We start from the raw sequence: 24,239 nt of genomic DNA, 5'->3' as shown, positions 1-24,239 counted from the left end.
CAGTTCCCCGAGCAGGCTCAACCATCAGCTGCTCTAAAAAGCCATTTCGTTTGCATTCAATACATCCCCTCTTTTACGATCTCACGCCAATCTGACTTTCCCAATCCTCCTGCAGGTTGAAGTCACCCACTACAGTTGTGTCATTAAATTTATTACATAAATGCCAAACATTCAGCAGTACCTGGGGCAGAAGTGAGGATACATGATTTTACCAAGGAGAGAAGGTGTTTTTGAAGCTGAAAGGCCTGAAGGTAGATAAGACACCGCAGAGTTCAGAAAGAGGTAGCTGAAGAGATTGTGAAGGCATTAGAGTCATAAAACACTACAACACAGGAAAATGCCATTCGGCCAGTCTAGTCCGTGCTAAAGCATTCATCTTCCGAGTTCCAACTACTTTCACCTGGACCATAGCCCTCCATATCCTTCTCATCCAGTGACCTAAGCAAACTTCTCTTAAAGATTACAATCGTCCCTGCCACTTGCTCTGGCAGCTCGGTGCACACTCTCCCCGCCTCTGAATGAAGAAGTTCCCCCTTAGTTTTCTCTTCAAGTGATGAGTAATGATCTATCAGAAATCACTAGATTTTGGAACGGTTCTGGTGGACCAGAAATTTGCAAATGTCACTCCACTCTTTAAGAAGAGAGGGGCACAAGAAAGAAAATTATTGGACAGTTAGTCTGACCTTAGTGGTCAGGAAGATGTTAGAGTGTACTAAGAGTGTGTTTTTTGGGTACGGTAATTGGGGAAACATGATGAAGTAGGCCAAAGTCAGCCGGATTCTTTCGAGGAAATCTTGACTGACAAATCTCTTGGAATACTTTGCGGAAGTAACAGGCAAGATAGATAAAGCAGAGGCAGTGTATGTTGTTTGCTCGGATTTTCAGATGATCTTCAACAAGGTACCCCATGCAAGGCTTATTGAGAAAGTAAGGAGGCCTGGGATCCAAGGGCACATTGCTTTGTGCATCCAGAACTGGCTTGCTCACAGAAGACAAAGAGTGGTTGTAGACTGGTCATATTCTGCATGGAGGTCGGTGACCAGTGGTCTGCTTCAGGGATCTGTTCCGGGGCCCCTACCGTTCGTGACTTTTATAAATGACCTGGATGAGGAAGTGGAGGTATGGGTTAGTAAATTTGCTGATGACACAAAGGTTGGGTTACGTTGCAGGGGGGTATTGATAGTCTGCAAACCTGGGCTGAGAAGTGGCAAATGGAGTTCAACCCCAAGAAGTGTGATGTGGTTCATTTTCTTCGGTCAAATATGATAGAATATAGTATTAATGGTAAGCCCCTTGGCAGTGTGGAGGAACAGAGGGATCTTGGGGACGGAGTCCATAGGACACTCAAAGCTGCTATGTAGGTTGGCTCTGTGGTTAAGAAGCCATACTGTGCATTGGCCTTAATCAACTGCAGGCTTGAGCTTTTAAACTCAAGGTGTAATGTTGCAGCTATATAGGACTTTGGTCAGACCCCACTTGGAGTACTGTGCTCAGTTCTGGTCGCCAAACTCCAGGAAGGATGTGGAAGCCATAGAAAGGGTGCTGAGGAGATTTACGAAGATGTTGTTTGGATAGGGGAGCATGCCTTTTGAGAATAGGTTGAGTGAACTCAGTCTTTTCTCCTTGGAGTGGTGGAGGATGAGAGGTGACCTGATAGAGGTATTCAAGAAAATGAGAGACATTGATCGTGTGGATAGTTCGAGGCGTTTTCCCAGGGCTGAAATTGCTAGCACGAGAGGGCATAGTTTGAAGATGCTTGGAAGTAGGTACAGAGGAGATGTCAGGGGTAAGTTTTTTACACAGAGAGTGCTGAGTGCTTGGAATGGGCTGCCGGCAATGGTGGTGGAGGAGGACACGATAGGTCTTTTAAGAGACTCCTGGATAGGTACACGGAGCTTAGAAAAATAGGCTATAAGTAAGTCTAAGTAGTTCTAGGGTAAGGAAATGTTTGGCACAGCTTTGTGGGCCGAAGGGCCTGTATTTTGTAGCAGGTTTTCTATGTTTCTAAGGTGCTGCACGTGAGGCTGCTTAACAGGATCACAGCTCATGGAATTACAGGAAAGAAACTTGTACTGACAAGGGAGAAAGAGTCAGAATAATGTGGGCAATTCTGTTTTGCTGTCGGTAACTAATGCTGTTCTGCAGGGGTCAGTATTGAGACCGCATCATTTCATGTTAAATCTCAATGATATGGATGACGGAATTGATACCTTGGTGACGAACATTGCAGTTGATACAAAGATAGGTACGGGACAGGTAGTTTAGAGCAAAGCGGGAGTCTGCAGAAGGACTTCGATAGGTCTGGAGAATGCCAGCAAAGTAGCAGTTGAAATACAGTGTATGCAAGTCATGTACATTTGGTAGAAGTAATTGGGCGTAGAAAAAAAAAATGGGAGAAACTTGAAAAAATTAGAGGTGCATAAGTGCTTGGGAGTCCTTGAGGAAGAGGCCCTAAAGGTTTGCTTGCAGATGGAGTTGATTAAGGATGACAACTGCAATGTTAGCAATATAAGAGCAAGGATGCGATACTATAGCTTTATAACGCATTGGGCAGATCACTGTTGGTGTATGGTGAGCAGAGTCCGACCTGTACTTCCGACTTATTACCTGAGCAAAAGATGTGTTCGTATTGGAGTGGGTCCGGAGAAGTTTCAAAGAATGATTCCAGGAAGACCAAGAGTGGATGACCAGGATTAGGAAGTACGTGGGAAGGGATTCACTCAGTCATCCAACCCACAGAAATTTATCAATATCCACTGCTGCTGATTTCCACACACAAATAAATCAAAAGGGATATGCCTAATCAAATCGATAATTAATCGATCAATAGCCCCCAAACAACACGGCACAGCCGGACACATAACAGGGGACTTTACATCCCACAACACTGGATTCAGTAATGAAACCCGTGATTAATGTTGTTGTCCCTCTGAAATCATAAGAAACGCACATTAAGGTGCATTTAAATGCGAGTGCATCCCCACAGGTGACGTCACACAGACCCCATCGCGGCTGACGTCACGCATGGGCTTCCCACACTGGGATCTGCCCTTACGTGCACAGCGTCTTACGTCATCCATGCGCAGGTAAGCTCGGGCTTTATCAGTTTACTAGCGGGGCTAATAATCACGTGACCAGCCCTCCCCACACCACTGTCAACAGAGGATTCCCATTGGTGCAAAGCGATGTCAATCACTTGCGACCACCAGTCGCAGAGGTGGACAAGTCCAGAGGGCGTTTCCCCCGCTGAGTTCGCCTCCCGCTCCGGCCTCAAACTCCACATCACAGCGGAGTAAATGTCCGTTTTTTGATTTATTTCCATTTCCCTCCAAGGGAAGTTGGGGCATTTGTGAAGCATCTTCTGCGGCCGGAGTCTGATGTGTCACCGAGAGGTAGGAGGAGACCGCTCGGCCCGTCGGTTTGATGCCAGTTCCCTGGGGAGGGAGAGGAGGGATTTTATTGAAAGGCTGAAGATGGTGTGAGAGGGCGCGGACAGGATGTTTGTCCCGGTGGAAATCTGTGGAAAAATCTGAGCCCAATTAAATCAAAAGGGATTTCCCCAATCAAATCGATAATTCATCGATCAATAGCCCCCAAATTTGTTCATATCCCAGACGCAGGCCCCAAATTTGTTATGAACCATAATGCTTTAGAAACAAGCCAGCAGCAATAGACTACACCTGGAGTCTGGTTTTGATGTTAGATCTGTCTTTATTATAATCTACGTAATATTGCAACTTAAACAAGATAAACAGAAGTTAACAGTGTTAAGTTTGTAAATGTGTGTAAATATAACTCCCAAACTATTGAGCTCGGGGAAAACAAGGCTTGGAGTCTTGAGCTGGTAAAGTATGAAAGTTCAGTTCAACTACAGAATAGGCGATAAGAGAGAGAGATTTGTAATCCAGGGTAAATGGTGAGAGAAGGCAAATATGCAGAATTCCTCAGGTTCCATGGTTGTAAAATGAAAGAACAGTCGCTGTAGATTTTATCCGTCATCATTCCAAATCCACATACTGATTATCACTGAAAGTGACTTGTCACAAGGGGTATCATCTTCAAGTGAACTACCACACCACAGCCAGGCAAGGGTTAACACATAAGAGGTCTCCACAGGATACACCAAATCAGATCGACCCCTATGGATCAAACAATGTGACAACCACACATTCGATGTACATGAATCGATAATTAACCCACCATTGTGGGCATAGGCAACTTCTAAACAGTGACCCTTGGTCACTAGTTCCCTGGTTTCGATCCTTCCATTTTTCCTCCTTTGTCTCCATCTGACTCTGAGTGTCTGTGTCCTCGGTTAAAACTAAACAAGCTGCGAGCGATGTAAACAAGCTGCAAGTCAGACTGATTCACCTTCTTAATCTCTCTCTCTTAAAATGACAGTCCACAGCAAAGGAAACCCAGGGATTCATAACAACGGCCAGTCCCCACTGTGAACTGACTGGTGTGCTAGTACTTGTGATGACTGAGTGAATCCTATCCCATAGTCTAAGCAGGTGAATGGCTTTTCCCCAGTGTGAACTCGCTGATGATTCTGTAGGTGGGATGACTGAGTGAATCCCTTCCCACAGACTGAGCAGGTGAATGGCTTCTCCCCAGTATGAACTCGCTGATGACTCAGTAATGTTTATTGACTGAGTGAATCTCTTCCCACAGACTGAGCAGGAGAACGGCTTCTCTCCAGTGTGAACTCGCTGATTCTGTAGGTGGGTTGACTGAGTGAATCCCCTCCCATAGAGTGAGCAGATGAACGGCTTCTCCCCAGTGTGAACTCGTTAGTGTACCAGTAGTTTGGATGATGCAGTGAATCTCTTCCCACAGACTGAGAAGGTGAACGGCTTCTCCCCAGTGTGAACTCGCTGATGTCTCTGTAGGTGGGATGGCCGAGTGAATCTCTTCCCACAGACTGAGCAGGAGAACGGCTTCTCTCCAGTGTGAACTCGCTGATGTCTCTGTAGGTGGGATGACTGAGTGAAACTCTTCCCACAGTCTGAGCAGGTGAATGACTTCTCCCCAGTGTGAACTCGCTGATGACTCTGTAGACTGGATGAATGAGTGAATCCCTTCCCACAGTCTGAGCAGGTGAACGGCTTCTCCCCAGTGTGAACTCGCTGATGTACCAGTAGGGTGGATGACTGAGTGAATCCCTTCCCACAGACTGAGCAGGTGTATGGCTTCACCCCAGTATGAACTGACTGGTGTGCCAGTAGTTGGGATGACCGAGTGAAACTCTTCCCACAGTCTGAGCAGGTGAACGGTTTCTCTCCAGTGTGAACTCGCTGATGACTGTGTAGGTGGGATGAATCAGTGAATCTCTTCCCACAGACTGAGCAGGTGAACGGCTTCTCCCCAGTGTGAACTCTCTGATGTCTCTGTAGGGTGGATGACTCAGTGAATCCCTTCCCACAGACTGAGCAGGTGAATGGCTTCTCCCCAGTGTGAAATCGCTGATGTCTCTGTAGGTAGGATGACAGTATGAATGCCTTCCCACATTCTGAGCAGGTGAACAACTTCTCCCCAGTGTGAACTCTCTGATGTCTCTGCAGGTCAGATGACTGAGTGAACCCCTTCCCACAGACTGAGCAGGTGAATGGCCTCTCCCCAGTGTGAACTCGCTGATGATTCTGTAGGTGGGATGAATGAGTGAATCTCTTCCCACAGACTGAACATGTGAATGGCTTCTCCCCAGTGTGAACTCGCTGATGACTCTGTAGGGTGGATGACTCAGTGAATCCCTTCCTACAGACTGAGCAGGTGAAGGGCCTTTCCCCAGTGTGAACTCGCTGATGTCTCAGTAGGTGGGATGACTGAGTGAATCCCTTCCCACAGACTGAGCAGGTGAATGGCTTCTCCCCAGTATGAACTGACTGGTGTGCCAGTAGTCGGGATGACCGAGTGAAACTCTTCCCACAGTCTGAGCAGGTGAATGGCTTCTCCCCAGTGTGAACGCGCTGATGACTCTGTAGGTGGGATGACTGTGTGAATCTCTTCCCACAGACTGAGCAGGTGAATGGCCTCTCCCCAGTGTGAACTCGCTGATGTACCAGTAGGTTGGATGATGCAGTGAATCCCTTCCCGCAGACTGTGCAGGTGAATGGCCGCCCCCTGGTGTGAACACGCTGGTGTGCCATTAGGTCAGATGACCGAGAGAATCCCTTCCCTGAAATTCAGCAGATGACCAGCCTCTGCCCAGTGTGAACTGACTGGTGTGTCCACAGGTGGGATGCCCGACAGAATCTTTTCTCACACACAGAACAGGTGAATGGCCTTGCCCAGTGTGAACTTGCTGATGTACCTTCAATTGTGATAACCAAGTGAATCCGTTCCCACTGTCTGAGCAGGTGAAAGGCCTTTCTCCTCTGTAAGATGACGGGCTTGCTAGATGTTCAAATGACCATGTGAATCCCTCCCCACAGTCTGAGCAGGAAGGATGGTCGATTGAATCCCTTGCTCCACTTCTTAAATATCTAGACAGAGACAACAAAACTGGCGTGTCGTGTTTGAGATTCCTGGAGACAAATTCCTTCTCGTTTTTAACCTGTAAAAGATTTACAAAATCCATCAATGGGTGTAGGACAACATTTCAGATGAGATTGCTTGAGTTGCCAAGGTTTGATTTGGTATCACACTTTTACAGTGAGGTTAAACCCAAATGGAAGATAAATCATCTCCTGACTGGGCAGAGTGCTGGTATCTGGAATGACCATCAATTCCCGTATGCGTTTCAAGTTCCAACTCCTTACAGTGCAGGGTTACAAGCTGCAGCTGTATGCACATCTTGTACGTGAGGGCATCAGGGACACTACAGGTCTCCCCATCTTCCCTCCAATACCCCCTCTAACTTGTAATAACCAGTGTGTACATAAATCTTGCACTGTGTATTTTTTTTACCCAGTGACAAGATGTGCACAGTGAATTTTTATAGAGAGGTATTCATTTTAACAGCTGGCAAATCACTGTCAATAGGAACTTTGATCTCCTCTTGGTTCGATCCAGTTCATCTGCACTCTCACACAACCTATGTAGCAGGACTGTAATGGGTAATGAAGGATTTTCTCACTAAAGTTTTTGCATATTGTCCATATGTGGTTTGCTTGCTAAGTTACACTTTAAAAAGTCAGGTTTCCAAATATAACTCCACTTCTTCCCACTTGCAAATTCTCCAGCAACTTTTGCAACACCAGAAAACACACAAGTATCACCAGTTTCTGTATTCCCCTGAAGCCTCCCCCAATGACTGACAGTGGTGAACTCAGTGATGGTAATGCCAATGAATATGAAGGGAAGGGCTGTAGTCTGTTTCATTGGAGCCTGGCACATTTGGGATGTGAAAGCTACTTGCTGCCCAGGACAAAGGTGTTTGCCATCATTAAGTACCCAGAGAAAATGGGACAAAACATGTTCTCACGGGTAGAAATGTCCAGAACAAGAGGAGGTAGAACAAGCAACAGGCACAAAATGCTGGAGGAACTCAGCAGGCCAGGCAGCATCTATGGAAAAGAGTACTAATGCTGAATTCCTCCAGCATTTTGTGAGTGTTGCTTGGACTTCCAGCATCTGCAGATTTTCTCTTGTTAGTGATTGGAGATAGAACAAAGGTGATTTTCTCAACTGGTGATGTAAAAGATTTTGTTCTCTGAGTTCCTAATCCTTGCCTTTATTATAGCCGGAGCTAAGCTCTGTCTGAGAGATCCATCGGTTCCCATTCACTCAGCAGCCGGAAGCTCCCCGGGGCCCATGTACGGATCATGGGACTGAGAGACAGGGACAAGAGCAGGACTGTCCTGGGATTGTTGGCCACGGTGTCCGGATTTCACAGGAATTGTCCCGAAGTCGGTGTTTAAGATATAAACATGGAGAATCGCTCTTACCTGCACCCGACATTTTCAAGGCCTTCTGTGTACTCGTGATACTCGGTGATGTCCTCAGTCTGACATTGGTGCATTTCATCGGTGCTTCAGCGCCGGCAAAATTCTTAATGCATGGCCCTCTGGGTAATCACGGTGCCATTAACCATTTCTGCAAGCACCGGTTCAATGTCCATACCTCTTTTTTTTATAGTGTGTATAGAAAAACCTGCAGCTGTTTTAACGCAGAAAGCGGCTCCTATAAGCAATATACTCAATATCAATGAGTATCTAATGCCAAAGTAAAATGCAGATATAAAACACAGGAGATTCTGCAGTTGCTGGAAATACAGAGACGCACACACACAAAACGCTGGAGGAACTCTGCAATTCAGAGAGCAACTAAGCAGCGGAGTACACAGGCTAGGCATGCTGAAGGGGCTCGGCCTAAACGTTGTCTTTTTATTCCTCTCCACATTTGCTGCCTGAAATTAACCACCATTATTTCGGTCAACCAGTTTCCAAATGTTTCTGACCTTTCTTTTGTAGCCACATCCTGCTGGTCTGATTCCTCCTCCTCCTCCTCCTCCTGGTAAACTCTGGACCCCATCTCTCTCTGGAGCCCCTGACTCAGGCTGGCAACTCTTCGGTTTATGACTCTGCACCATCGAAGAATTACTCGCTAGTCTGCTGTCAGACTTTAGAGGTGCATTGTGTTACGAGACCGCAGGTTTGCTTACTGTGAGTGTCGCTTTAAGCGCCTTATTGAGGCGGGGCTGTGACGTCAGAGACAGAGAGAGAGAGAGAACGTCAAAACCACAGTGAGGTCATCGTCTTATTCACCCTGGAGAAAATCATGCAGGTGTATAAGATGATGAGAGGCATTGGTCGGATGGATAGCCAGAGGCTTTTTCCCCAGGGCAGAAACGGCTAACACGAGGGGGAATAGGTTTAAGCTGCTTGGAAGTAGGTACAGAGGAGATATCAGAGCTAAGTTTTTTAAGCAAAGAGTGGTGTGTGTGTGGAATGCACAGCCAGCGACGGTGGTCGAGGCAGATATAATAGGGTCTTTTAAGAGACTCTCAGATAGGTACATGGAGCTTAGGAAAATAGGTGGCTATGCGGCAGGGTAATTCTAAGCAGCTTCTAGAGTAAGATACATGGTCGGCACAGCAATGTGGGACAAAGCGCCAGTAATCTGTTGTGCATTTATATGTTTCCATGAAATTCAAGGGAAATCTCCTATCCCACGGAGTGGTAACTAGCTGCAACCTGTCACCTCAGGGAGACTGAGAGGGGAACGGCAGGGATAGATTTTGTTATACTGATATGGAACAGAAACATGGGCAGGAATCAGATGGGCTGATTGGCCTTTCTAGTGTACTTTGTGAGTGTGGTAGAGACAGTAAGTACCTGAGACACGGGATTTGATACAGAACTGATTTACCTTTCACAGATCCACAATATTAAATGCCAGTCTAGTTTAAGGCTAACATCAGCTGAACAGACTCCTCCAATGCTCAGTGACCAGGGTTCAGTCCTAGGTGCGATGAGCCGCCGCAAGAACTGCAGAATCTGACAGCAACAGTCCCTCATGAACCTGCAGCTGCCTTCAGTCACCATGATGGCTAAACTTTTAACACAGAGATGATTTGAACTTCCTCCCTGATGTTGGAGCGCTCAGACTGAAAGTGTAGGGGAGAAGGGAAAAAAAGAGATAATAAAGTTGTTTGCACCGTTAGGGATAAACAGAGAGGAAGAGGGGGAAAGTTTCTTGAATGCATCTATTTTAATGCTAGAAGCATTGTAAGAAAGGTGGATGAGCTTAGAGTATGGATTGATAACTGGAAATATAATGTTGTATCTATTAGTGAAACATGGTTGCAGGAGGGGTGTGATTGGCAACTAAATATTCCAATATATTGTTGCTTCTGGTGTGACAGAATCAGAAGTGCAAGAGGGGGAGGTATTGCAATGCTTGTCCGAGAAAATATTACAGCGGTGCTTTGACAGGATAGATTACAGGGTTCATTTAGGGAGCCTATTTGGGTGGAATTGAGGAATGTGGAAGGTATAGTAACACTTATAGGGGTGTATTATAAACCACCTAATTGGGAGCGAGAATTGGAGGAGGAAATTTGTAAGGAGATAGCAGATATTTGTAGTAAGCACAAGGTTGTAATTGTGGGAGATTTTAATTTTCCACACATAGAAACATAGAAAATAGGCGCAGGAGTAGGCCATTAGGCCCTTCAAGCCTGCACCGCCATTCAGTATGATCATGGCTGATCATCCAACTCAGAACCTTGTACCCACTTTCTCTACATACCCCTGATCCCGTTAGCCACAAGGGCCATATTGAACTCCCTCTTAAATATAGCCAATGAACTGGCCTCAACTGTTTCCTGCGGCAGAGAATTCCACAGATTCACCACTCTGTGAAGAAGTTTTTCCTCATCTCGCTCCTAAAAGGCTTCCCCTTTTATCCTTAAACTGTGACCCCTCATTCTGGACTCCCCCAACATCGGAAACAATCTTCCTGCATCTAGCCTGTCCAATCCCTTTGGAATTTTATACGTTTCAATAAGATCCCCCCTCAATCTTCTAAATACCAGCGAGTATAAGCCTAGTCGATCCAGTCTTTCTTCATATGAAAATCCTGCCATTCCAGGAATCAATCTGTTGAACCTTCTTTGTACTCCCTCTATGGCAAGAATGTCTTTCCTCAGATTAGGGAACCAAAACTGCATACAGTACTCCGGCTGTGGCCTCACCAGGGCCTTGTACAACAGCAGTAGAACCTCCCTGCTCCTGTACTCAAATCCTTTTGCTATGAATGCCAACATACCATTTGCCTTTTTCACCGCCTGCTGTACCTGCATGCCCACTTTCAATGACTAGTGTACAATAACACTCAGGTCTCGTTGCACCTCCCCTTTTCCTAATCGGCCATTCAGATAATAATCTGTTTTCCTGTTCTTGCAACAAAAGTGAATAACCTCACATTTATCCACATTAAATTGCATCTGCCATGAATTTGCCTACTCACCTAACCTATCCAAGGCACCCTGCATCCTCACAGCTAACACTGCCGCCCAGCTTCGTGTCATCTGCAAACTTGGAGATGCTGCATTTAATTCCCTCGTCTAAATCATTAATATATATTGTAAACAACTGGGGTCCCAGCACTGAGCCTTGCAGTACCCCACTTGTGACTGCCTGCCAATCTGAAAAGGTCCCGCTTATTCCCACTCTTTGCTTCCTGGTTACCAACCAATTCTCTATCCACATCAATAACATACCGCCAATACTGTGTGCTTTAAGTTTGCACACTAATCTCCTGTGTGGGACCTTGTCAAAAGACTTTTGAAAATCTAAATATACGACATCCACTTATTCTCCCCATCCATTCTACTAGTTACATCCTCAAAAAATTCTGTAAGATTCGACAGACATGATTTTCCTTTCACAAATCCGTGCTGACTTTGTCCAATTATTTCACCTCTTTCCAAATGTGCTGTTATCACATTTTCACAACCAACTCTAGCATTTTCCCCACCACCGATGTCAGGCTAACCGGTCTATAATTTCCTGGTTTCTCTCTCCCCTCATTTTTTTAAAAAAGTGAGGTCACATTAGCCACCCTCCAATCCTCAGGAAAGCATGAAAAAAGCATGAAGGCGGTGTGGGATGGGATGAAGATCATCACCGGATGCGGTGCAAAGCAGAGGGCGAACATAAGTGGAGATGTGGAGAAAGCGAACCAGCTGAACAACTTCTTCAACAGGTTCGACAGCTCAATCTCATCCTCACCGCAGAAATCCACACCAGGCTTACTTCCCTCACAGGAAAATAGCCAATCACAGGAGACCTTGCCCTCGCCCAGGATTATGGCTGCACAGGTGGTAGGTCAACTGAGGAAGATCTGTACCAGCAAGGCGGCTGGACCGGATGGAGTTTCCCCACGATTACTGAGGGCCAGTGCGACTGAGCTGGGAGAACCACTACAGCGTATCTTCAACATGAGCCTGGAGCAGAGAAGAGAACCCAGACAGTGGAAGACATCCTGTATTGTCCCGGTACCGAAGAAACCACAACCAAAGGAGTTGAATGACTTCAGACCTGTTGCCTTGACGTCGCACGTGATGAAGACCATGGAGCGGCTGATAATATAGAATCTGAGGCCACAAACCAGGCACGCCCAGGATCCTCTTCAGTTTTCATATAAGGAGAAGGTGGGAGTGGAGGATGCCATCACGTATTTGCTGCACAAATCACTCTCTCACCTAGAGGGGGTCAGTTGTGCTGTGAGGATTACATTCCTTGACTTCTCTAGTGCCTTTAACACCATCCAGCCCAAGATCTTAAGGCACAAACTAACGGAGATGGGAGTAGACTCTCACATGGTGGATTGGATAGTGGACTACTTGACAGATAGACCTCAGTATGTGCGGTTGGGAGACTGTAGGTCTGACACGGTGGTCAGCAGCACAGGGGCACCGCAGGGAACCATACTCTCTCCGGTCCTGTTCACCCTGTACACATCAGACTTCCAATAGAACTCAGAGTCCTGCCATGTGCAGAAGTTCGCTGATGACACGGCCATAGTGGGGTGTGTCAGGAATGGACAGGAGGAGGAGTATAGGAAACTGATACAGGACTTTGTGATATGGTGCAACTCAAACTACCTGCGTCTCAATATCACCAAGACCAAGGAGATGGTGGTGGACTTTAGGAGATCTAGGCCCCATATGGAGCCAGTGATCATTAATGGAGAACGTGTGGAGCAGGTTAAGACCTACAAGTATCTGGGAGTACAGTTAGACGAGAAGCTTGACTGGACTGCCAACACAGATGCCTTGTGCAGGAAGGCACAGAGTCGAATGTACTTCCTAAGAAGGCTGGCGTCATTCAATGTCTGTAGTGAGATGCTGAAGATGTTCTATAGGTCAGTTGTGGAGAGCGCCCTCTTCTTTGTGGTGGCGAGTTGGGGAGGAAGCATTAAGAAGAGGGACGCCTCACGTCTTGATAAGCTGGTAAGGAAGGCGGGCTCTGTCGTGGGCAAAGTACTGGAGAGTTTAACATCGGTAGCTGAACGAAGGGCGCTGAGTAGGCTACGGTCAATTATGGATAACTCTGAACATCCTCTACATAGCACCATCCAGAGACAGAGAAGCAGTTTCAGTGACAGGTTACTATCGATGCAATGCTCCTCAGACAGGATGAAGGGGTCAATACTCCCCAATGCCATTAGGCTTTACAATTCTACCTCCAGGACTTAAGAACTTTTTAAAGCTATTAATGCTTTTTGAGACGGTGATTTAGATGCATATCATATTTTTTTTTACTGAGTTAAGTATTGTATGTAATTAGTTTTGCTACAGCAAGTGTATGGGACATTGGAAAAAAAGTTGAATTTCCCCATGGGGATGAATAAAGTATCTATCTATCTATCTAATCCAGAATCTAAGGAATTTTGAAAAATTATCACTAATGCATCCACTATTTCTTGGGCTAATTTCTTAAGCACTCTGGGATGCAGACCATCTTGCCCTGGGGATTTATCTGCCTTTAATCCCTGCAATTTACCTAACACCACTTCCCTACTAACATGTATTTCCCTCAGTTCCTTCATCTCACTAGACCCTCGGTCCTCTACTATTTCCAGAAGATTATTTATGTCCTCCTTAGTGAAGACAGAACTGAAGTAGTTATTGAATTGGTCTGCCATGTCCTTGTTCCGTATGACCAATTCACCTGATTCTAACTGTAAGGGACCTACATTTGTCTTAACCAATCTTTTTCTTTTCACTTATCTATAAAAGCTTTTACAGTCAGTTTTAATGTACCCTGCCAGCTTTCTCTCATAATATTTTTTCCCTTTCCTAATTAATCCCATTGTCCTCCTCTGCTGGACTCTGAATTTCTCCCAGTCCTCAGGTGTGCCACTTTTTCTGGCTAATTTGTATGTTACTTCTTTGGACTTGATACTATCCCTAGTTTCCCCTGTCAGCCACGGGTGCACTACCTTCCCTGGTTTATTCTTTTGCCATACTGGAAGAACACTTGTTGTAGTTCATCCTTGCAATCTTTAAATGCTTGCCATTGCATATGAATGTTGAGGAACCAACTAGAGAGCAGGCAATTCCACATTGGATATTGAGCAAAGAGGAAGGGTTAGTTAGCAATCTTGTTGTGCGAGGCCCCTTGGGCAAGAATGACCATAATATGGTGGAATTCTTCATTAAGATGGAGAGTTAATTCAGAAACAAAGGTTCTAAACTTAAAGAAGGGTAGCTTTGAAGGTATGAGATATGAATTAGCTAAGATAGATTGGCAAATGATACTTAAAGGGTTGACGGTGGATATGGAATTTTGCTACTCTCATTTTGCACCCCTCTGTCTCTCTGCACTTGTTCCTATCCCCCTGCCACATTAGTTTAAATCCTCCTGAACAGCAGTACCTGAATGCAAACCTAAGCCTGGGGAATCGGGACCAGACTATTGAGAGCAATTTGTGGCCTGCTACGGCACCTTCGCAGGAGACCAAGACTTTAATGAAGGGAATCTGTCCCCCCAGTTCAATGCCCTACTGCTCCAATGCTTACCAACTAAGTTAGCCAACATGATTAAAACAAATAATATGGATTGGCCTGACAATTACTGAAATCGATTGCGACAAGCTTTGACATATTATTAGGACCCAACTTTCGAATCTCGATCAACCCCGAAGGGAACTAATATTTAAAGTGAACATGTTCAGTGGGAAGAAGGATGCGAACGGGCTTTATCTGAGGAACAGAAATGGGAGCAAAAACCTACCAAGGGACAGGTGGGGACAACAACCTGTTTAGAAATTGACAAGAAGATGCTTCCAACCATGAGTGCCAACCCTCAGGAAGAGCCCAATGTAATATTGCAAGTTGCTGGAAATCCAGTTCCGTTTATGATTGATATGAGGGCAACCACAACACTCAATCAGGAAATAGTATCGGAAAAGGGATTCCAGCTATCAGACATTATAATCACTCTGTCAGGGTTTGAAGGCACGGAACGTACATATTCACGTACCCAGCCACTGCAGGTGGAATTCCAGGGGAGCCAGTGTGAGGTTTCATTTACAGTCACCACCAGACGGGGGTGTAATCTAGCAGGGAGAGACTTGCTCCGTCTGTTGGAAGTCGAGATTCTTTGCACAGACAATGCTGTCACCCTTGACAGGTGAACAACCGACAGCTTCCCCAGTTTTCGGCCCCCAAGTGGAGGGCACTTAATTTGGACTCCACTCCTTCTGCCAGCAGCCGACCCTCATGTGACTCTGTGCTTTGACCCTACGGGGTGCGCCACTGAGGAAAGCCAATATTATGCACCCCTCGACGGACAGAAGTTCCCAGTCACGGTGATTAGACAGGTTAAAGGAAGAGACGGTATTGCATTCCTGGCCGAATTTCCAGATTTCCTTTGGTGACAGACAGAACTGGTAGTTCCCCATACCACCATTAGGGTTTGCACTAGGTTCAAGCCAAAGAGCCCAGGGTTCTTGGCCTACACCCTAACGAAACAAGCCTCCAGCACTGAGGGAGACTGGCAACACTTGGCCGCGGGTCTAGTCCAATACGGGAAGGAGTCTGAGGTGAAGACGGGATATCTGTTAAGACAACCTTTTAATAGTGTCCAATCCCAAGATGCTGTATCCCATCTCTGTGTAATTTCAGGCCAAGAAATCTGTCGCACCAACTGTCCCCCTGTCTGGATCACCATGAAAGAAGGACAGACTCTCCCATCCATTCAGCAATATCCCCTCAATCCCGAGGCAACGTTTTATGAGGATGGAAGCTCCTTTGTGGATCCAGCAGGAAAATGATATTCTGACTATGCGATAGTGACGGACAGTGAAGTAATTGAGCAAGCCTCTTTTGAAGCGGCTGTCTCCACCCAGAAGGCTGAGCTGTTTGCTCTGACTCATCCCTGTATCCCAGCAACAGACTAAAGTGGGAACGTTTACACAGACTCCCGTTATACATTTGGAATTGTATATGACTACAGGGCTCTCTGGGAACATTGGGATTCCTGACTTCCTCTGGCCACCCCATTAGTAATGCCACCTTTGTAAACAACTTACTCACTGCTCTACAGCTACCTCGAGTTTTGTTCTTCTCAGGGGGACGCCTCTGAGGAGGAGTGAAAACTGTGGTCCCAGATGGGGTGCCAGAAAGACCCCGACCTAGGTTTTTGGATCTCCCAGCGGGACAGGTTTGTGTTCCTACACAGTTTTTACCAATATTGGTCGATTATATACATAATTGTACACACCTGGGAAAGGAGGGAAAGGAGCAAACAGGGTACGAGTCCCTTGCCAGGTGGAACTTTTTGTGTCTACAAGTTGATTTTATTGAATTGCCTAGAGTACATTGCTATAGATACTGCTTAGATATTATAGAAATGTTTAGTAGATGGGTTGAAGCTGTTCCAACTACCAATAATACTGTTATGACTGTTGTGAGGGTATTATTACGGGAAATACTTCCCAGGTACGGCCTGCCAGAGATGCTGAGCTCTGACAATGACCCACACTTTGTGATGAAGGTAAACAAAGGCGTATGTAATGAACTAGCTATCCAGCAACAATTCCACTGTGTATACCACCCACGGGCCGCTGGCAGAGTGGAGAGAGCCAATGGCACTCTGAAGAGTAAACTGGCCAGACTAACAGTGGAGACTGGACTCACTTGGTTGAAGGTCCTTCCGTTACCCAGTTCCACATGAGGGTTACCCCACAGGGGAAAACAGGGTTGTCACCAGCTGAAATCGTTTATGGACGGCCCATGAAAACACCCTGGGGACTAAGACCTTGTGTATTATTGCTCCCAGAAAGTCTACCAGCAAAATTGGATATTCATACGCGAGGGGAAGACATGGGGAAATATATATGCCAACTAACCAAGATTTTCCAAGCATACATTCACAGGTATGACAGGCTTACAAGGAAGAGAACTACTCCGCACCATGGAACCTGGGATTTTTTTTCCTGATGAAGAACTGGGATTGAGGGAAACTCGGACTGCGGTGGAGAGGACCATATCAGGTGTTACCGACCGCTCCCATGGCTGTGAAACTGAACGGGCAATCTCGGTGGATACATCATTAGGCGCCAAACATGTTACTGAAGGAACTGAGTAGAAGGTCTCTCTCGGACTAACGGGAATGTATTGGTTGTTAGTGGTGTTCATGTTTATGTCTTTGAGAGGGCTCACCCCAGCATCCGGGGGCCCCCATGTTAACACATTTCTGTCTTTCTGTCATACCTATGCCAAACAGGTAGAACTAGGGGCCTGCTGGGTTTGTGCTGAGATTCCACAGCATGGTAAAACTATGGTTCCAATGTCAGTAATCCTGCTCAACCAGAGTGAGGAACTCTCAGCCTGGGCTTTCTCAAATAACATCCGGGGAAGTGAGATGAGGACCTGTGGTCCAGTCATAGATGACTGTGGCTGTCAGTGTTTTGAGGGATGGTGTCTCAGGCCCCCATCAAACGGAACTTCCAATACTGGGAAACATGCATCCTGGCCATACTTGCAGGTGCCCAGCAGCCGAGAGGAACAACTGAGACTGATTGATTTTGGATGATCGCTTTTCTCTCCTATGGAGTAGCCAGGAATTCATGAGAGACAAATCAATTTGGATACAGCACTTGAGGAGCTGGCCACAATACTGCAGGGGCCCTGACAGAAACACAGGCCCAAGTAACAGAAATATCCACTGAAATGATTGCAATCTGGCAAACAGTCATACAGAATCGTACAGCTTTAGAGTTTATCCCAGCTGAGAAAGAGGGAACCTGTGCTGTTATTGACACAGAATGCTGCACCTATATCCCTGATGAATCTACTAACATTACATCCCTCTCCGAGCACACTGCAAAGGAGATTGACAGCATCTAGAAAGTAGGGCAGGATTTACACGGGTTCACCGAAGGGTCGAAATGGTGATCTTTGAAGGCCTGTTTGGTAATATGTGGGGCATGATACTGCATTATGTCCTAACAGTTGTACATATCTTTGTTACAATTACTGTTGTACACTGTCTTTACCCACTGATAAGTCAATGCTGTCGTCAGTTGCTATCTCTGTAAGAAGTTACTGCGTTGTTGATAATGTAATGATCAAAAGGAGGGAAGGATAAAGTCTGTAAAATGGTTAACACTTCGTTAAACAATAGCAGCCTGTTTTTCTGAAAGAAACTGCTGATGATCAACCAATGTGCTGAGCCATGTTTCTTCTTGTGGGTAGCTAGCTAGAGTTTCAAGATGCTTATCTCCTTGCGCATTCACATGTAGAGATAGGACAGCTTCAGTCTGTTCTGTGTGTGTAAACCATTATGACTATTTTGTAGTTTGTCTTTAGGGGCTACAGCCTGTCATGTAGTAAATATCTTTGGCTCCAGCCTGTCTTGTGTGGGGGTATCTGGATGGATATATCTGTGGTGTAAGGGGAATTGTTAGTCAGTTAGTGGATTGGGTGGGAACAGTCACAGACTGTTCCTGTTTGAGCGACTAACTAAGTAAGCCCTGGGTGCTTGGAATAAAGAGTTTGTACCGTATGGTCTCAGAGTGACTTTATCCAGATTCGACTTCCACAGAGTGGGAGTGGTTTTAAAGGGCTGGGCTGCTGGAAGCACATTACCAGACCTGGTGTGATTGCAACTGTGTCTGACAGAGGCATAAATGGTTCTTCTGGGCACATTCAGTCTCACCAACTATTTCCCACCTTCTATTGTACAGGTATGTAATGTATAAAGGACCAGTGTTTAAGTAAATGAGACTCACCAAACTTCCTCCTCACTGACTCACTGGGATCTCCAAGTCAGCTGATTCGGAGTTGTTCTCTCCAGTTGATGCTCTCAGTCCTCGGGCCAGTTCACTTGTTGCTATTCCCACATCTTTAGCCATGGTTTGCTTCCAGCTGGGGTTTTTTCTTCCAATAAACCTCTCACCGCAGGTCTAACATTAACCAGAGAGATAATGAAGCACATTAACAATGAAAAGGAGAACCAAACATTTCTGCTTAATGTTACTAAGAACAAAACTCACTGAAATTTAAACGTTGAAGCCAAATATAATAATCTCAGTGAACAATCTTTTATTGTCCCTCACACATCACAAAACAATATGGGATAAGAAGCAGCCATCATTCTGTCATGGTAATACATAAGACACAGGAACAGGATTAGGCGATTTGATCCATCTGGGCTATAAACGTGCAGGAGCAATGTGTGGTTAAGTTAACGGGACTCAGTGACCAATGTCAGATCCCCCAACACAACATAGAGGAAGCATCCTGACCCATCCGGGGACTCTGAGCACACACCAAGTTATCTTGCATCACAAAGTGAAGGGCAGGGCAGATCAACAGTAAACAGCCTCACGTGACCTGTTGGTGGGTCTCCCATTTCAACTCTGCGGAAATAGACAGCCTGGGCTCCAGGTTTCAATGCAGATTAAGTGAACTCTACACATTTTTGACCAGCCCAGATAATCGGAAAATAAATGAGTAATTGGTCCTCAGTTTGGGGCTCACGGCCCACATCAGATCTCCCAGCTTGGGATCGGTCTCAATACTCACCGATGGGAACGCAATATCTTCTGCCCACAGACAGTGATCCCGACCCCGGGCTCCCCCACCCAGGAGGTGAGGACCCTTCCCTCGATCCCACAGATGATGCACTTCAGCACTGAGTGGAAAAGAAAACACCGCCCGGCCGGAGACAGTGAACATGCGCGAAGTGAGTGTCACATCATCCGGAGGGCAGGGCCTCGGAAACAGATGCACAGGTGCTGCCCATCTGCTGTTAAATGGGAGGGGCAAACGGGGTCACGTGACCAGTCGGGTCTCCCACCCCAGGCAGAGTTTTCCAGCTACCCACCATTCTGTGTAAAGAAACAAACTTACTGCTTACATCTCCTCTCACCTTAAATATATTAGACATTTCAACCCCAAGGAAAAATAGCTTGTCTGTCCACTCAGAATCAGAATCAGGTTTATTATCACCGGTGTGTGTCATGAAATTTGAAAACTGTGCAGCAGCAGTTCAATGCAATACATATTATAGAAAGGAAAAAAAAACAAAATAAAATAATAAAAATAAACAACTGAATCATTTACAGTATATCTAGGACCCTTACTCTTTGTGATTTTGATAAATGACCTGGATGAGGAAGTGGAGGGATGGGTTGGTAAGTTTGCTGATGACACAAAGGTTGGGGGAGTTGTGGATAGTGTGGAGGGCTGTCAGAGGTTTCAGTGGGACATTGATAGGATGCAAAAATGGGCTGAAAAGTGGCAGATGGAGTTCAACCAAGATAAGTGTGAAGTGGTTCATTTTGTTAGGTCAAACATGATGGCAGAATATAACATTAATGGTAAGACTCTTGGCAGTGTGGAGGATCAGAGGGATCCTGGGGTCCCAGTCCATAGGACACTCAAAGTTGCTACGCAGGTTGACTCTGTGGTTAAGAAGGCATATGATGCATTGACCTTCTTCAATCGTGGGATTGAATTTAGGAGCCGAGAGGTAATGTTGCAGCTATATGTGACGCTGGTCACACCCCACTGTGCTCAATTCTGGTTGCCTCACTACACGAAGCATGTGGAAACCATAGAAATGGTGCAGAGGATATTTACACAGATGTTGCCTGGATTGGGGAGCATGCCTTATTAGAATAGTTTGAGAGAACTCGGCCTTTTCTACTTGGAGCAACGGAGGATGAGAGGTGACCTGATAGAGGTGTATAAGATGATGAGAGGCATTGATCGTGTGGATGGTCAGAGACTTTTTCCCAGGTCTGAAATGGTTATGAAAAGACAGCACAGGTTTAAGGTGCTGGGGAGTAGTTGCAGAGGAAATGTTACGGATAAGTTTTTTTACTCAGGGAGTGGTTGGTGAGTGTGTGGAATTGGCTACCGGCAACGGTGGTGGAGGAGGGTAGAATATGGTCTTTTGTATAGGTACCTGGAGACACTGGAGAAAAATAAAGAAATACTAGCTTAGAAAAATAGAAGGCTATGGGTAACCATAGTAATTCCTAAGGTAGAGACATGTTGGCACAACTTTGTGGGCCGAAGGTCTTGTATTGTGCTGTAGGTTTTCTTTGTTTCTGTGAATACATTAAAAATCGTGCAACAAACAGAAATACTATATATTTTAAATGTGAGGTAGTGTTCAAGGGTTCAATATCCATTTAGCAATTGGATGGCAGAATGGAAGAAACTGTTCCTGAATCACTGAGTGTGAGCCTTCAGACTTCTGTACCTCCTTACCTGCTGGTAACATTGAGAAAACCACATGCCCTGGGTGCTGGAGGTCCTTGATAATGGACGCTGCCTTTCTGAGACATGGCTTCTAATCCTCTGGTAATCTTATAAACGTCTATCCAGTCTCACCCCAGCCGGCACGGCTCCGGAGAAAACAACACAATTTTGTCCAACCTCCCGTTATAGCTCAGGCCCTCTAATCCAGGCAATATCCTGGTAAACCTTTTCTGCGCCCACTCCAAAGCCCCGACATCCTTCCGAGAATGGGGGCGACCAGAACTGTGTGAAACACTCCAGATGTGGTCTAACTAGTTTTATAAAGCTGCAACACAACTTCATGACTTTTGAACTCAATGCTTCAACTAATAAAGACAACCATGCCATTTGCCTTCTTAACCACCCGATCAATCTGTGCAGTCTCTTTCAGGGAGCGATGAACTTGGAGTCTAAGATCCCTCTGAACATCGACACTGTTCAGGGTTTTGCATTTAACAGTGTACTGTCGCATACATTCGACCTACCGAGCTGCCAAGATGATCATCACTAATCAAATCTCACTGAGATTTCTCAGGACCTGTTGAATTCATTGCCAAGTGCACAAGTACGGGAACGTAAAGGTACAGAGAAACACTGAACTTGTGGCAGCATCACAGGCAAGTACATTCAGATAACACACGGAACACACACTATACGATTCTCTGTCAGTGACAATATAGAAACATGTTTACGTCATCCTGCTAATAGGACCAGAACAACAGGGGCTGAGCGGCGGCTCATCTCAGACGGTTCGGTGTGAAGGTCTCACAACCCGGACCGACCCCGGCAGATTCTGTGAAGGAAGCGAGGCGAGGCCGCCAGTTCGGGAAAGTTCATCCCCTCCCCCTTCAGGTTTCACCGATCACCTTGTGTTTCTCTCTCCCTCCCCACCCCCACCTTTTATTCTCCAGTCTTGCCGAAGGGTTTCGGCCGGTAATGTCGACTGTATTCTTCCCGTAGATGCTGCCCGGACTGCTGAGTTCCTCCAGCATTTTGTGCGCGTTGCTCGCATTTCCAGCAACTGCAGATTTTCTCTTGTTTGAGTTCGGAAAAGTTAACTCACTACCCAACGTCAGACCTCCCCGCTCGGGACCGGCTTCAATACTTACCGAAGGGAAATTGTTGGTGTTGCCCCGCAGAGAATAATCCGTCTCCGGCTCCCCGTCCAAGGGGGCGAGAAGCCCCTCCGATCCCGATCTCACCGCCGTCCCGCTTTCACAAAGAACGAAAAAACACTGCCGTTCCCGGGAATGTGAGCATGCGCAATGTGCTTATTGCGTCACGGGCGTTGGGCGGAGCCTCGGAAAATGCTGACGATCCGCGGTAAAACAGGATCACGTGACTCGGTGACTGTTCCTCCCCCTTCACATATTGCCCGACCCACCGCCGCACTTCCCAAATTATTTCATTATTTCCCTATATTATTTCCATATTTACACCAGACTCGTATTTAGTTTTTCCCTCCATATCTTCCCCGATCCCTTTCCCTCCAGCCCCAGGTCACAGAGTTCTCAGAGTTATAATTTCGATTCCCATCCCATCCCATCCCGACACACAATTCAGACCCACACAGGAAATGTGCGGGTTTCAGTTAAATCAGTCTATGTTTATAAACAGTTAATTATTAGCCCAGCTGTTAAACCGATAAAGCTCGAGTACAGCAGCACGTGGGTGACGTAAGACACCGCGCCCGTCAGGGCAGATCCCGGTGTGGGGAGCCCATGTGTGACGTCAGGCGAGTGGGGGGGGGGGGGGAGCTGTGTGACGTCACCTGTGGGGGAGCGCTCGTATTTAAAATCACTTTAATTGATTTTTCGGTGGGACAACAACATTAATCACGGGTTTCATCACTGAATCCAGTGTTGTGAGATGTAAAGTCCCCTGTTATGTGTCCGGCTGTGCCGTGTTGTCGGTGGAATGGGCAGCGTAGTGTTTGTCTCGATTCGGGTCACAACACCAGAATTGCCAGCGGGGTCCACACTGATGCACCATCAATAACTCACGCTGAGACTTAGGAAGCGAGATATCGGCTTTTATTGACTGGAAGAATAAACAACACTACATCCTGGGGAAAATGAGGGAGAGCAGCAGCCCACAGTCGCCTTTATACAGGGGTCTGTGGGAGGAGCCACAGGAGCAGTCAGCAGGGTCTGTGGGAGGAGCCACAGGAGCAGTCAGACAGGTATATCTAGTTCACCACACACACACAGTGTATTAGTCAACAGAAAACCTCTCGTCCCTGCAGTCTTTGTCTCCTGGTAAACTCAACACCCTGACAGTGTGGACCATAGATACCCCTTCCTCTCAGAGTCAGGGAATCATTCAGACAGCTGACCGCTGAGAGGAATTATATTTATTGGTCATTAAATTTCGCCCAGATTCGTTTGGACGGATTCGATGTGGAGTTCGGGGTGTCACAGTGAAAGGGCCGAACGGCCGAACTCTCTCCGTTGTCCAAACACCCTTCCTGGTGAGGCGACACTTCACCTGTGAATCTTCCGGGGTCGCCCTTTGTGTCCGCTGCTCCCGATGCGGCCGCCTCTACACTGGTGACACCGGCTCCTCCGCAGTTGTGCGGGGTAGGGTTGTTTTGGGGGGGGGGGTGGCGGTCGACGATATTGTTCCCTTTTGTGCGGGAGGGGTGGGTTTTGGGGGTTTGATGATCGGAATACTGTCTTTTTGATGCGGGGGTTGAGGTGGGGAGTTTGATTTTTCTCTCTGAACGACTTTCATGCTCTTTCTTTGTTTCGTGGTTTTCTGGAGAAGAGAAAAAGCTCAAGAATTGTTTACGGATACCTGCTTTGATAATAAATTAACCTTTATTAAGCTCCGAGCGGGACTTCCTGGTGTCCAAACAGTTTCATTCCGATTCCCTCTGGGGAATCTATTGATGTTGAAAATGATCATTTCATGATAAGGAACGGCTACAAGTGGCGGATGCAACTCGTTCATTATCTGATCCAGAAACACGTTATTGCCCAGATTGAAAAAAAGAATTGCTCAGCATTATGTTTCCTTGTGAGGCATT

General features: G+C 46.3%; 1 protein-coding gene across 1 annotated transcript in view; it reads right to left on the bottom strand.

Moving 5' to 3' along the window:
• The window catches only part of LOC140720923 (uncharacterized), a 443,642-nt gene extending 421,173 nt beyond the window's left edge, over positions 1-22,469 (bottom strand). The window contains exons 1-3 of the mRNA XM_073035771.1: positions 22,321-22,469; positions 18,691-18,864; positions 4,942-6,556 (exon numbers count right to left, since the gene is read on the bottom strand). Coding sequence (XP_072891872.1) covers positions 4,942-6,149 — 1,208 coding nt within the window. The 5' untranslated portion in view covers positions 6,150-6,556; positions 18,691-18,864; positions 22,321-22,469. The remainder of the gene's footprint in view (positions 1-4,941; positions 6,557-18,690; positions 18,865-22,320) is intronic.
• Positions 22,470-24,239: the final 1,770 nt, after the last annotated feature.

The sequence above is a fragment of the Hemitrygon akajei genome, unplaced genomic scaffold (genome assembly GCF_048418815.1).
Source record: "Hemitrygon akajei unplaced genomic scaffold, sHemAka1.3 Scf000048, whole genome shotgun sequence".
In the NCBI taxonomy this organism is placed as follows: Eukaryota; Metazoa; Chordata; class Chondrichthyes; order Myliobatiformes; family Dasyatidae; genus Hemitrygon; species Hemitrygon akajei.
Note: the sequence above shows the minus strand (reverse complement) of the source record. Positions and strands in the feature narration are given on the sequence as shown.